The sequence below is a fragment of the Pteronotus mesoamericanus genome, unplaced genomic scaffold, assembly GCF_021234165.1.
Source record: "Pteronotus mesoamericanus isolate MK-2021 breed Mesoamerican mustached bat unplaced genomic scaffold, CSHL_Meso_final contig_263, whole genome shotgun sequence".
In the NCBI taxonomy this organism is placed as follows: Eukaryota; Metazoa; Chordata; class Mammalia; order Chiroptera; family Mormoopidae; genus Pteronotus; species Pteronotus mesoamericanus.
The window spans coordinates 10,151,989-10,167,025 of record NW_026555112.1 but is presented as its reverse complement, the minus strand read 5'-3'; the positions used below and the strand labels follow the sequence as shown (position 1 = coordinate 10,167,025).

Here is a 15,037-nt window from a genome sequence, read left to right as displayed (position 1 = left end):
ATTTCTCTCTACCCTATTTATAGAGACATGCAAAAAAAAAAAAAAGTAAACAAGATTTCTAATAAAAAAAGACAACAATTAAGTGGACATTATTCTTTTTCCCTCAGGTCAGATATGAAAAGGGATTTAGTGTCCTTTGCATAATTTATCATAACCCTCTATTACTTGGCTGTGCTAGGAATCATTTAAGGACTTTCTTGTGATTCCCCATGAAAGGGATAATCCTAAATGCAAACTTGACCTCTAGGCTCTAAGTTTTCAAATGCCCGTTAGAAAGTTCCACTTGAATGTTCTATCTTTCTAACATCTCAAATTCTGTTTATCTTCCAAATACGGTTCTGGGTTAGAATTGTCCACAAGGGAAATCTGTGTAAGATTTCAAAGGCAAAAGTGAGGCAGCAGTCATTACACTTTAAAAGTTAGTAAAGGACATGAGTTGCTATGGCAACTCATGCACATTGTTGCTAATCTGCTGGCTCACCTTGGAGTGGGGAAGTGGCCAGGTTATGGGACTTCTTCAGCAACTGTTAGACCTTCTTTTTCAGTTGCTCTGAGTCCTTGGCCAGATGCCTGTGCAGCACGATGGCTCCTGCAGATACCTGCATCATCAATGTTGTATGTGGTAAGAGACAGACATATAGTCTAGTGTATGCTCAGGTGGTCCAGCTGGTCTTGGTGGGTTCCATTTTGTCCCTCCTCACCCTCACTTCATGTCCAGCTTTCTGACTGACTGTAAACCCTATCAATTTATAGCAATTTTAGGTCCAATTCCAGAAACAGAGTCAACTTCTCCAGCTCGTACGACTTCATAGGGCCTAATCCCAAAAATAAATCTGATATTGCATATGATATAGCAGTTTTGCTTCTCTGGTCAAAATCTGATACAGCCCTGGCTGGTGTGGCTCAGCGGATTGAGCGCCAACCTGTGAACCAAAGGGTCGCTGTTTCAATTCCCAATCAGGGCACATGCCTGCTTGTGGGCCAAGTCTCCAGTAGGGGGCGTGCAAGAGGCAAACCACACAAGTTTCTCTCCCTCTTTCTTCCTCCCTTCCCCTCTAAAAATAATAAAACCTTTTTTAAAAAATCTGATACAATGATATTGGAAATAATTACAGGAGAACCAGTATTAATATTTGGTTCTCTGAATTTGGGTTACCTGATCTGACTAGATTTAAAGACACTGGTGACCAGCTGTCAATGAGACACTGGTTGTCTATGACATGAATTAGCAAAAAGTTTCTTAATATATCATCCATGGCCACCTGTAATCAAATGGCTAAAGAACTCAAGGTTTCAGGTTACCAAGTAGATGCTTCCATAATATATTTAAGTGAAAATAAGAAATATAGTAAGTTGGTTGTTTTCTCCTAATTATATTTACTAACTTGGGGAAAGGAGATGGTGAGTTTAGGGCTTTAAAGTCTCAGTTCAAGATGAGATAAAGGACCATAAAGTTTATATGATTGCCTTCCTGTATTAGCAAGGCTGTAATTTTCCAAAAACCAAACCAAAATTTAATCGCAAATCGCGATGCAATTGAATATCGAATCTTAAAAGTCTCGTGTTAAAGTTAGGGAATTTATTTTATTTTATTTGAGCAGCAGTGAGCCTCTGAACATCGAACCGGGAACATATGGGCATATTCAGATGATACTGGAACACTTAGGGGTTTTTGCCTAGTTCCTTTTAAAATTTGTAAACTCTAAGACCCTTTAATAAATCGCTAGCCTCTTTTTGGAGTTTTTCTACACCTCTGTTAGCATTCTGGTTCTGATTGTTTTCCCAGCTCCTGATAAAGTAACCTTGGGGAAAGGTAGAGAGTTCTTGTAGTACTATGTACATTCTTGAGAATGATCAGTTCTGCATTCTTAGCCCTAGGATTGGTCAAGGGTGATTATCAGTCAGATGTTTAGCGGTCTGAATGAAGGATGTCGTCAGGTGGATGTCAGGTCCTGGATAGTGAGTCCTTCAGGGGGTAATCAGAGGTCTGGTGTATGCCCAGATATATATCTCTCTCTAAACACAGGACGGAAGAGTTCAAAAGTGTAAGTTCCTAGGCCAGCTAGAACGAGAATTGAATTGGTTCCTCATGCTGCAACCTTCATAATGTTAATTTTAGTACCTTGGTTAAAGTGACTCCATTTTATATATTCCTTATCTTAACTCTTTCCTGGGAGGTTTGACCTCTACTAAACTCTCCCCAATTAAAGCAGGCCCTTCTCTGTTGAACTGAATCTAATGAAGATTTGTAAACTTATTAAACACACAAAATCTGCTGCCAGTCACTTTCACTTTAGCGCATCTCTGGGCCCCCAGGGTTTACAAAGCATTTATTGAATGTTTTAAATATGCTACAGAAAATATTGTGAAGCAGCAAGCTGTCTTGTCTATCTTTAGAATTCTTGTTGTACATTTCCTTTTAAAATCCTCTCCTAAAACTCAGACATGTTTACTTGTCATGTCAATGGATGGAACTAAAAAAAAAAAAAAAAAAAAAATACCATAACGGTAGAATCGCGACACAAAATACTGCAGTGACATTCTAACCGCAACACCGGATTAAGATCAAGCATTCCAGTTTTGTTTTGTTTTTTTACGTGACTATTATATAGGGACTCACTTAAATGGAAAGAACTGAATGCCCGGCGTCAAGGAGAGACTGACTCTTCAAGGTGAAGGGACAAAAAGACGAGGTCACGAGCGCAACACCCACACTACTCAAGAACCCGGCCCAGAATGCGCGCCTGCGCAAAACGAATCCTCCTGCGCAGAAGTTGGGCCGGAAGGGCTGGGGCGACCTGGGGCGGGGATAGGGTTGCTAAGAAAACGCAATGACGCTACGGCCGCGGCGGTCTTCTCCGCCAATGGATGCCGTCTGCCTGTAGTGACTGGCCGTGTGCGTCACGCTGACGACGCACGAAGGGCACACATCTAAGGGCTCGGAGGACGTTCGGCCTCTGTGAGCCGCAGCGTTCCGCAGGAGCGTCGGTGTGTTCGCCATCTTAGGGAGTAAGTGTGGTCGGGCCTTCCCCGCAGCAGGTGCGGGCAGCGGGGAGCGGAGCTTCTGTAGGATGGTGTTTTCGCTGTAGGCCTAGTTGGCGTCCACTTTTGGTGAGGCAGCAGTGACCTCAAGGGCGCGGAGGCGAGAAAAAGAAGGCTGGGTCGGAGTCCCTGAGTGCCGGTGACTTTGGCCGGTGTGACGGCCCCCGCTTTGCCTTTCACCTGACCGCCGGCCCCTCTTCCCCTAGGAATATGTTCTCGTCCGTGGCGCACCTGGCGCGGGCGAACCCTTTCAACGCGCCCCACTTTCAGCTGGTGTACGATGGCCTTGCGGGCCCCAGCAACAGCCCCGCCGGGCCGCCGCGTCCGGTCCGCCGCTCCCGCAACCTGGCAGCCGCCGCTGTGGAAGGTGAGGCCAGACCCTGCCTGCGCCGGGCTTGGAGGGCAGGGAAGGACGTGCCCAGCCCGCCGCACCGCAGGACGGCGCCCAGTTGCTTGCCCGAGAATGTCAGCCCACTCTGCCCAGGCCTGGTGTCGGAACCTTAGCATTCCCTCAAGGGCGTGGGAGGCCTAGGCACAGTTCCCTTCGTGACCTCCACGTCCTCAAGGGTGCAGAGGCATAGAGGCCTTGACTAGCTCCTTATCTTCTCCTTCGTGAGCCTGCTCGGTCAGCCGACTAAGTATTGGGTAAAGTCCTAACCGCTGGGTACCTGCAGTTCTAACTGTATTATGTGTTCTTTGATTAGGTTTTAATTTTCTTCATAAAAATACTCCCTCCTCCCTTAGGTATTTCCGAAGTCTGATACTAGTTGACCCAGAGTATGTAAGATAACTAGGTGTCTTAATACGGGTTGTGAAGAAGGCAACTTGCAGCCTCAGGCCGTAGAAACGACGTAATAATTGGTAGGGATACCTTTTGTCTTATTTCCTGGGATTCTCGGTGATGAGACCCAATTTAAATGAATCGTGTGTGCTTTAAATCAAATCCACTGGAGTGGGTGTACAGAGAAACGTCATGTACAGTATATGCTTCTGTTTTGTCTTAATGTGAATTTAAAAAAATCCTTACACTAACATTCTGTACTTAAATTTAGAAATTTACAGCAAATCTCACTTGTGTAGTATTTCGTTGCAGGCATTTATGTTTCTCTAGATTTATGCCATAGGAATCCGTAAGTGGAGATCGTATTATTTAGTGCCTGGGGTAAACCGAGATGTTTACAAGCCGAGTGCTCCTTCTGAGTTTGATTTGTACTCTGAAATGTGTTCTTATCAGCGACTAATAATTTGAAGTTCGATTTTAATCATTAATGGAGAAAATTTTTCTTATTAATATGGAAAAATAAAAACTAGTATCTCACAATAGAACCTTCACAGTCTTTTAGTGATTTTTTGACTTTGGCAGTGAATTTCTTGTTACTTGCACTAGGTGGAAGCTCATCTTTCAACGTAATTGTAAGCAGGTGGCCAGAGCTGTTCACTTGTGACAGTATTATTTCACAGGGAAACCATTCCCTTCATTCCTGTGGCCTTCCTCCTCTGAAGAAATACTTAATTGATTTATTTTTTTTCCAATCAAACAGAGCAGTATAGCTGTGAATATGGATCTGGCAGATTCTTTCTCCTGTGTGGATTTGGAGGAATTATTAGCTGTGGCACAACACATACAGCATTGGTTCCTCTAGATCTCGTTAAATGCAGAATGCAGGTTTGTTTTGCATGTTGGACTGAATAAGGCATACTGTTGAAGCATGGCTGTTGAGTTGTAAGATGTAGTCATCTACTAACAAGCTATGTGGAAACCTAACCATCCAGGAGGTAAGTTGATAACCAGTAAAAACATGAGTTTTATACTAAAATGCATGGTGTGTCTTGTCTTATTACAGAGTACAGTTGTGAATATGGCTCCCTGAAGTTTTATGCGTTGTGTGGCTTTGGTGGGGTCTTAAGCTGTGGTCTGACACACACTGCTGTTGTTCCTCTGGATTTAGTGAAATGCCGTATGCAGGTTTGTATTGAGATGACAACGTTGAAAGTATTCGTGCAGGACTTAATTACAACTAATCTTAAGGGACTTAACAAATGAGAAGAATTTGAAGATAAAACAACTGCTAGAAACTTTAGTGGGAAAGCAAATCTGAATTTTCCTTTTTTTTTTTTTTTTTTTTTTAAGATTTTATGTATTTATTTTTAGAGACAGAGAGGGAGAAAGAGGGAAACATCCATGTGTGAGAGATACATTATTGACTGCCTCTTGCACTACCCCACCTGGGGACCTGGCCCACAACCCAGGCATGTGCCCCAACTGGGAATTGAAATGGCGACCTTTTGGTTGGAGTGAGGCCAGCACTCACTACACTGAGCCACACCAGCCAGGGCTCTAGTCATTTTGTAAGCAGTTACATGTCAGAGTGGATAATGATTCTTTGTTTTTTTTATGCGAAGTAACCTCATATCTTTTAATTGAGATTAAGGCAGAGAGCTCTGTAGATTAAAAAATTACTTTTAGTACCTTAGTATTAAAATTTTGTGGGTGTATAGCTTCTTATATATTCATTTACATAAAAGTGTTTCTTTAACAATTAGAATATCTTAATTAGGATTGTTGAAACAAAAATAATCAAACCTCAAAAATTTATTTGTTCCAAACAGGATTAGAAGTCTACTTACCTAAAAGAGAAAGGAAGGGGAAATAATGAGCAGGGAGAGGAAGGTGACACATACCAGCCCTTCTACTACTGGCAGAAATAGTGAGATAAGATTCTCTCCCCCCCCCCCCCGCCCCCCGCTCCCCCTCCCCCTGCATTTAGTTAATAGAATGGATATGAAATACACCTTATCTAAAACTTACTATGCATGTCTCTTGGAGTGAATTTAAGTCAAAAGACAGGTTCTCATTATGTTGATGTACCTTTTTAACTTGTACTTAGCTTGTCTTAAGTTCACAAAACTATCAGTATAAGCTACTTACTAGGCTAGCCTCCTCAGAGATATACCGGCATGCCTTGCTTTATTGTGCTTTACACTTCAGAGATACTGTTTTTTACAAATTGAAGGCAGGGCCCTTCACTAGCAAAAAGATTAATAGTGACTTGCAGGCTCAGATGATGGTTAGCAATTTTTAAATCAGTAAAATGTTTTTTATTTAAGTTATGTACATTGTTTTTTAGTCATAATGCTATTGTATACTTAATAGACTATGATATAATGTAAACATAACTTTTACATGCTTTGGGAAACCAAAAAATTTCTGTGACTTGCTTTATTTTAACATTATCTTGATTGCAGTGGTCTGGAACTGACCCTACAATATCTGATCGAAGGCATGCTTGTAGAGTTATCTATTATTTAGGCAATAGCTTTAAAACTAATTCTTTAAAAGTGGTAGAATGAGGTGGTGAAAAATCTATCAGTTTTATTATGTATTTTTGTAGGAATCTTACTCCCTGAAGTACTCCTCTAAGACTTAAGTCTTAACAAAGAGCGCTAAGCCTCAATGTACACATTTACAAAGATATTATAGATATCTTTGCTGATATCATGCAGTGAACTTGTATTTACCTACCTTTTGTGTAATTACGAAGTTTATTTTAGAACCAAAAGGAAAAACTAATAATAAATATTTATGAGAAGTGTTAGCTTTTTGGTACATTTAATTACTTCTTATTTCTTGTTTTAAATATAGGTGGACCCCCAGAAGTATAAAGGCATATTTAATGGATTCTCAATTACACTGAAAGAGGATGGTGTTCGTGGTTTGGCTAAAGGATGGGCTCCGACTTTCATTGGCTACTCTATGCAGGGGCTCTGCAAGTTTGGCTTTTATGAAGTCTTCAAAATCTTCTATAGCAACATGCTTGGAGAGGTATGTAAGTTAACTTTGAAATGGAAAGTCCTGAGCTTTTAACTTAAAATTTAAAACAAAAAGGATCTTAGATTTTTGTCTACCTACCTCATTTTAGAACTGAGGAAATGATCTCAGAAAGGAAGAGCAACGTGTTTCAAATCATGAGTCTATTTTAGCAACCACAAGATGAAAAAAATGCACATAATTAGATTTCAGTGGTCCTTTTTTCTTACAGACCACTGCTTTCCAGCTAAGTTGCATTTTGAATTTATATCAAGAGTTTATTAAGGGAGCTTACATATGAGGCATACCTTGGGTGGCAACAAGACAAGACATAGGTATCCTCTGTACCACATGGCAGGGCCTAAGGGGTTATACATGACGGGGAAAGGTGGGTGGGGGTACTTGCATGTTGCCTGCCCTAGATATGGGGAGAATGTCATGCATGTTTGCCTGTGGCAGGACAACAGGACCAGCACACCTAGGGCTTAGGGGATCAGGCAGTCCTCTGAGGGCATTTTCTGGAAGCAATCTGTCCTGGATCTAACTGGATCTGGTAGTAGTCGCTTTTGAAATAGTCTCTCCTCCACAGATTTCTTTATGTAGTTACATGGTACCTAGATGCTAAAAAAACAAAACAAAACACTGTTCATTTTGCAAATGTGTGGTTGGTGAAGTTATGATAGATACATTCAACCTCGTGTGTTATCCATGGACAATATGGTAAACACTTTTAAAATGTCTGAAATTAAACTGTTTCCTAGAGCTGACCCTGAAAGTAAAATTGGAAACAGCCAATTCATGTCCCTCCTCATGTATTTCAATTAGGAGAACGCCTATCTCTGGCGCACATCACTATATTTGGCTGCCTCTGCCAGTGCTGAATTCTTTGCTGACATTGCTCTGGCTCCTATGGAAGCTGCTAAGGTTCGAATTCAAACCCAACCAGGTTATGCTAACACTCTGAGGGATGCAGCTCCCAAAATGTACAAGGAAGAAGGCTTAAATGCGTAAGTAAATACTTGCCTAAAATTTATAGTATAAAATGCTGTACTAACTGCATTGTGTTAGTATTAACCCTACCAGAATTTAAAAAAAAGTTATTGTTTCATGTCCATCACAACCCCCACCCCTTTCACGCCACCATTTTTCATAGAACGTATGTGTATTCAGGGCTGGAATAAGTTGGTAATGATGGTTTGAGTTCTGAATTAAGGTTTTTTTCTAAAACCATAGGAACCATTTGTCAGTCTATAAATGACTTGATATTTGATCTAAACATTAACTTTTGGGGAGGGCTTATCAGAATTCTTGTCATGTGTGTTCACAGTTAAGAATTTGCATATAGTCAGGCCACAACATGCTTCCTTAGATCCACCTTTGTGGATGCCAATCTTGAACTGAGTTCTACTTGTAAACTTACTGTTTATTGTAGTTCCAGTCAAGAAACATCCAGCAACTTTTCTGGTTGTACAGTCAAAGGTGCCTGAGTCATTGGCATGTGAGAGAAATATACCTGCATGTTAGTCTTAGGTTCTGATAGAAATGACATGCAATTGTGCTGCCATTTTTTCACTATCAGGACTTGACTGGTATGCGGACACTTCTGTTAATGATAGAAATTCTGCTAGATGAATATATGCAACTGAGTAAAATAAGTCTTCTGATTTCCTAGATTCTACAAGGGCGTTGCTCCTCTCTGGATGAGACAGATACCATACACCATGATGAAGTTTGCTTGCTTTGAACGTACTGTGGAAGCATTGTACAAGTTTGTGGTTCCTAAGCCCCGAAGTGAATGTTCAAAGGCAGAGCAGCTGGTTGTAACATTTGTGGCAGGTTACATAGGTATGAATTATTTAAGACATGCTTGTCTGTGATATTAAGGACAAATAATTATTTCCATTACTGACCTCTTTGTGAAGAAAAAAATATTCCAAAGAAGTTAGATCTTCCCATAGACACTTCATATGCCCTTCAGGATTCATAAATACTTACTAATTAGTTCCTGATAGAATTGGTTCATAGTTTGCATGGTTAAGCTTGGAAATGTATTGATTTGATTGCTGTACTATTTGTGTTGTTTTTGTTCAGTTTTTTAAGAAAAGTTTTAATACAAGAGAAAGTGTTGATTAAAATCTGAATATAAAAACTTCTAAAAGATTAGGCAGACTGCTTTATAACCTTTCTTGTCAGTGTTACTCTAAATCTGATTTTTTTCTAAGAACTAAAATTTTACTTCTTAATCATGAAAAGATTGTTGGTTGTGACGTGATTTTTTCTTTTATTTATCTGACCCCATATTGGATCGTATTTCTTGACTTTTTCCAGCTGGAGTCTTCTGTGCAATTGTTTCTCACCCTGCTGATTCTGTGGTGTCTGTGTTGAATAAAGAGAAAGGTAGCAGTGCTTCTCAGGTCCTCAAGAGACTTGGATTTAAAGGTAGGGTTGTTTTTCCTCTAAAGAAAGAAAAACACTTTTGGGTATATTCCATTTTCCATTCACGTTTCATGTTTTCCACCAGGTGTATGGAAGGGACTCTTCGCCCGTATCATCATGATCGGCACTTTGACTGCACTACAGTGGTTCATCTATGACTCCGTGAAGGTCTACTTCAGGCTCCCTCGCCCTCCTCCACCCGAGATGCCAGAGTCTCTGAAGAAGAAGCTTGGGTTAACTCAGTAGACAGATCAAAGCAAACATGGACTGAATCTGCTTGTTGGTCAGTGTTGAGGAAAGTGCTAAAGGAACTTTTATATATATGACAGTATAGGAAATTGTCTATTCCTGATATAATTACTGTAGTACTCTTGCCTAAGGCATGAGTTTCAAATTCGTTGTTGAAATAAACCCAACTGTTCATGATTTGTTGGTGACTTGATAATTATTTTTAAAACTAGTTTTTAAAGATTTACCTCCACCCTGATGTGGCTCCGTTGGTTGAGCATCATCCAGGAAAGTGGAAGGTCACTGGTTCAATTTCTGGTGAGGGCACATGCCTGGGTTGTACCCTCTCTAAAAAAATAAATAAAATCTTTGGGTAGGGGGGGAGATTTAACCCTAAAATCGAAAGAATCAGTACTGTGTAAGACCTCCAGAAAAAAGTGCTAGCTAACCACTGTTGGTTCAGCACTCCGAACCCTACTCACAGATTATTATATAGCTCGTTTTGTCATTCAAGAGAGTTCTTACATTTTTAGGAAACACCCTAAATTTTTAAAAATCTGACTTAATTGTTAAAATATGGATAAACACTTGTAATTATATTTCGACAATACTAAGGATTTTAATACATTTTTAGGAAGAGGGGAAGGGAGAGAGAAAGGGAGAGAGACATCAATTTGTTGCCTCCTGCACGACCTCAACCTGGGACCTGGCCTGTAACCCAGGTGTGTGCCCTGAGACCCAGCTTGCTTTTTGGTTTGCAGGACAACTCCAAACCCTACTGTCAGGGCTAGGATGACAGTTTTTAAAAGGAACAAAGCATTTGAATAGCTATAAACCATTTTGGGTAATTAATTCTCTTTCACGCAAATCTGACTCTTACATTTAAGAAAGTTTCCCTAAGTTTTCAGTTTTGTTTCTAAGAAAGGGCACTGCTTGACAACTGCAATAGGTGAGTACCGGGAAGGTACTCAGGTGAACCTGGGCACTGAAATTTGGTTGTAGGTTTGAGCCCAAAGTGCTATTTGAAAAGCTTCCAGGAAGTAAGCCACTCTAGTTTTCCCTTACGTTTGCTTAGGAAGTGTCAAAGTCCAATGTACAGTATAGTTAAAATGTTTCTCAAATCTGATGACGTTTTACCTTGAGGCCTTTGGTAATAAATACCAGGGTTGGGTTGACAATCACTGAAGTACACAGGTGGGGCTCCATGAAAAGAACTTTAAGGAGTCTTATCAGGGAGAGATGATTTCATCACAAACCCATACTGTAAATTTAGAAACCAGGTGCACCTAGTTGCATATTAACTTCCTATCATCATTTGGTCTCACTGTAGGTGCCAGTTTCATTTTACCTGTGTTACAGAAAGGAAGGGTTATAGGTGCAAATTTGAGAAAACAGTCCAGGCAAGTAACAGCAGTAGTAAGTTAGCATAAGCACCGTGCATTAGTTACTGCTGTGCAGCAAATGTGAAATGACTAGACGGTGTTTGTAGCTTTCTGTGGGTCAGGAATTCAGGAGCATCTCTATTGGATTCTTCGGTTCTGGGTGTCTTGAAGTTGCAAGCAGATGGCAGCCATGGGGTCATCTCGAAAGGCTTCCACTTACTCAAGCTGGAGAGAGAATTGCGAGCAGCTCCCTGTTAGTGGCTTATCTTCAACATCTACAGCATGGTGGCCCAGAGCAGCTGGTATTGGGGCTCCAAAGTGGAGCCAAATAAGCTCAATCTACTTTCAGAATTTAGCATTGGAAGGCGTTGCGTCACTGCAACTGTACTTTCGGTCACAGCATTGGAAGTCCCAGAAGACCAAATCCCAGCTTTGGGAAAGGAACACAGATGCCACCTTCCTGGGAGGAGTATTAGTCACAGTGTGAGAATAGCCTGTGGGATTGGATATATACGGATATTGAACCAATCCAAAGCAGGACTGTATTTGAAAACCAGAAATGCAGTTTAGCCAGCCTTCACTATGAGGCACTTCTGCCAACCTCGTAGAATTTGAGTTTTATCTTCAAGAAAGAACTGGTTTTATTTGTGGGTATTGTTACAGTAAGCTTTGTTAAAGCTGTCCATAATACCTAGAGTGGATATTTCAAAGCTTTCTAAAAGAAAATCATTTCATCCTCAAAATTCAAGCAGAATACCCACTTGAAATTTTATGAATTCCCATTTCATATTTTAAAATTTATACTGAAAATAAAGATCCTGATAAGGAAATTTTAATAACTGGTTTTTCACATTTGGTATAATAAATTGTAAGTTCCATAAATCAGAGCCCAATGGAATAAATATATGTATGTGATCAGTTCTTTAACCACATTATGTCATAAAGCTAGGACAAGATAGCATTGCATAGTAGCTTTCAGAGGGATCACATATGACTTAAATAGTTTAGAAGAGCAGTAAAACAAAGCCTGGCCCTGGCCAGGCAGTGAAGTTGGTTAGAGCGTCAACCCAAAACACCAAGGATGCGGGTTCAGTCTGGTTAGGGAACACATGAGAAGCAACCAATGAATGCGTAAATAAGTGGAACAACAAATCGATGTCTCTCAAAATCAAAAAATAAAATGGAAAAAAATTTTTTAAATTCTCATCCGAGGTTATGCTTATTGTTAGGGGGAGAGAGAAAAAAAAAAACAAAACATCAATGTAAGAGAAAACAATTGGTAGCCTCCGGAACCTGCAACCTAGGTATGTGCCCTAACATTTTGGTGTATGGGACGACATTCCAACCAACAGAGTCACCCAGCCAGGGCATCAAAATCAATTAAAAAAAAAAAAAAACAGCCTGAGTTTTGCTAAATTATGCATCCCCAGTGACATGTAAAATAAAATTGAACAGAAAAATACAGCTTAAACCTCCATTTTGGAAACCTTCATGAAATGTTTTGACCATATTTCAAAATGAGTTTAACATTTCTGTGATACTGTTTTTGGGAAAGAAGTGTCCATATGTTCATGAAGCTTGGTGTATGGCAGTCTTGCTGTTAAATTAGAGTTATACACTTTAGCATAAGATTATATAATCATTGTTTATACAATTTTTATCATTTATGAGATAAATCACAAAATAATTGTTAATAATTTCAGATACCACATGGTTAAGGAATAAACCAATTTCAAACTTTAGGAATCTGTAGTTCACTTCAATGCTGTGCCTCTCTTGATATATCAAATATTGTGGTACCTTAATAAGTCAACTACTCCTAACAGCTCTTACATCAGATAGTGTTGAATCATTTATCTCGTCTTAAATTTTTTTATTTTATAAAGATTGAGGTGCTCTTTTTAAAAATCGATTTTAGAGAGAGCAAAAGGTGTGTGAGAGAGAGACCAATCAGTTGCTTCCCATTCGTACCCCAACTGGGAACTGAACCCACAACTAGGTATGTACTGTGACAGGGAATCAAACCTGCAACGTTCAGTGTTCAGGACAACACTCCAACCAACTGAGCCACCTGGCGAAGGCAAATCATTTATCTCTGTTAAATGGCAGCCCTGAGTTCACATTCTTGGTAATGTTCATAGGAATATGTAAAATGTTAACTTCACCACTGATACAATTTATGAATCTTTTGGTTATTACAATGCTACTTGAGTTTTCTAGAAAGCAACAATTCCAAAGTTTTCACGTGTTTTTATAGACTCTAAAGTGCCATGCATGCAACAGTCACTTAATAAACATTATCTATGCTGAATAAAAACCTAGGGAATGTGTCTCCTACACAAGACATACTGTAATTCCTATCGAATACTGTGATTTGATATACAATTCAGCTGTTTTTGTGGGATGTGGTATACACAAGATTTGAAAATGGAGGATAGTTCATGTGAGGGGAAATATCTTTATTACTTCAAGACCCATGAGTCAATCTCAGAGCGCTATATTAACCAAGATTAAAACTATTCAGACATCATTAACATCTGAAAATATATTGTACCCCACTTTTACTTAGTGATAAACAATTACTTACAGATCTTATTGACTACCACAGTTGGTTAGACTTTAAATGATATTAGTGCAGGGAAATTTGACAGCTGAAGATGACTCACCCATAAGATGTATTTATATTGAAATAAGTGATTTTACATTTTCTACTGTTGGGGAACAGATTGAAAGTTTTCCATCCTCCTGTATTTGCCACAAAAGCTATCTGACTCGAAGACAAAACCGTGACCATGAGCCCGGTGACACTGCAGATTTTAGGGCTCCTTCTCAGTACGACCACCAATCTGCTGACGGATTTGTGAATCATTATTTCAATAATGAGGACAACCAGCACCAAGTAAGATTAGTTCCTTATTTTTTGGCACTGATAGAAAAAAATATTCCTCATAAATGAATTTTCAGAATAAATACGTATTTTTAAGTGCTGAAATTTTTACATTTTTTCATGTCTGAAATGCATGTTTTATTAAGATGATTACATGAATATAATTTACATTTCATTTGGCATCATTATGAATAAATACTACAGGAGGGTGTACTGTACTACGGTGATCTCCCTTTCTAATATAGAGCTGTTTATAAAAAAAACAGTCCCATACTATGTAACTTTCTGTTGTATTATTTAGTGGCTTTGCCCTGTATTAGATGTGCCAGGCACTTTAGATATGTTAATGCTAATATTCACAGCAGCCCTGTAAGGTAGGTGGTATTATTATTATTATTATTATTATTATTATTAACAGATGAAGAAATTAAGGTCAACAGATACTAAATTTTTCCCATGTCATGGAACTAAGTGGTGGTAGTAGAGCCAGGATTGGAACCCAGATACCCCTGCATTCACTGTCCCTGTAGTTCCTACTATGTTAAAACACATGAATCAAAGTCTTCAACAAACCTGTCTTTTGCCTCTGTAATTATGGAAAATCTATCATAAAAATCATAATAGTTTCAAACAAGAGAACTCAAATACCCCAAATACTAATAGCTGCTGTATTTAGTAACATAGCTACCATATATAATGGATTCCATTCTTAGTATTTAAGGCAAACACATATTAAGTGCTTACTCTATCTCAGCTATATGCTAGGTGCAAAGAGATACCATTAAAAAAAAAAGATACAATTTATCTAGAAACTCAAAATCTAGTTTCAGACAGCTATGAAACCATTTGAAAATATGATGGACTCTCAATACTTAAATCAAAATTAAGCAGTAAGTCCTGGCTGGTATGGCTCAGTGGACTGAGTGCTGGCCTGTGAACCAAAAGGTTGCTGGTTTGATTCCCAGTCAGGGCACATGCCTGGGTTGTGGGCCAGGTCCCCCTGGTGGAGTAGTTTCTCTCTCACATTGATGTTTCACTCCCTTTTTCCCTTTCTTCCCCTCTCTGTAAAAATAAATTTTAAACAATCTTCAGAAATAAAAAAAACAATAAAGCTGTGAGGGAAACTTCAAGTGGAACAGCAGTTCAGGAAAGAGAAGAGAGTAACAGGGAATCAAAGTAGCAGGAAGAAAATTTCTCTGGGCTCAATTAATTTTAATACTAATTATAGTGGCTAACATGTAATACTAGACAATC

At 39.3% G+C, this 15,037-nt stretch overlaps 3 protein-coding genes and 1 non-coding gene across 5 annotated transcripts in view; 3 read left to right on the top strand and 1 right to left on the bottom strand.

The window, feature by feature from the left end:
• Positions 1-2,891: 2,891 nt before the first annotated feature.
• On the top strand, positions 2,892-9,712 carry SLC25A3 (solute carrier family 25 member 3). Of its 2 annotated transcripts, none has more exons than XM_054574667.1 (8): positions 2,892-3,009; positions 3,249-3,409; positions 4,887-5,008; positions 6,686-6,865; positions 7,676-7,857; positions 8,523-8,695; positions 9,179-9,289; positions 9,372-9,712. In XM_054574667.1, exons 2-8 carry the CDS (start codon positions 3,253-3,255, stop codon positions 9,530-9,532), a joined length of 1,086 nt encoding a protein of 361 aa, XP_054430642.1. In that variant the 5' UTR covers positions 2,892-3,009; positions 3,249-3,252; the 3' UTR covers positions 9,533-9,712. The 2 variants fall into 2 exon arrangements, with proteins under 2 accessions (XP_054430642.1, XP_054430641.1); XM_054574666.1 differs by lacking the exon at positions 4,887-5,008 and adding an exon at positions 4,584-4,708.
• IKBIP (IKBKB interacting protein) overlaps positions 7,399-15,037 on the bottom strand; it is a 24,933-nt gene continuing 17,294 nt past the window's right edge. Inside the window, exon 4 of the mRNA XM_054574664.1 lies at positions 7,399-7,471. Coding sequence (XP_054430639.1) covers positions 7,446-7,471 — 26 coding nt within the window. The 3' untranslated portion in view covers positions 7,399-7,445. The remainder of the gene's footprint in view (positions 7,472-15,037) is intronic.
• Positions 8,205-8,452, top strand: LOC129071461 (small nucleolar RNA SNORA53). The gene has a single exon (XR_008529247.1). It is a non-coding gene; the product is annotated as a small nucleolar RNA SNORA53 (small nucleolar RNA).
• Positions 12,765-15,037, top strand: part of APAF1 (apoptotic peptidase activating factor 1) — an 83,801-nt gene continuing 81,528 nt past the window's right edge. The window contains exon 1 of the mRNA XM_054574661.1: positions 12,765-13,795. The gene's annotated coding sequence lies outside the window, so the exon portion shown is untranslated. The remainder of the gene's footprint in view (positions 13,796-15,037) is intronic.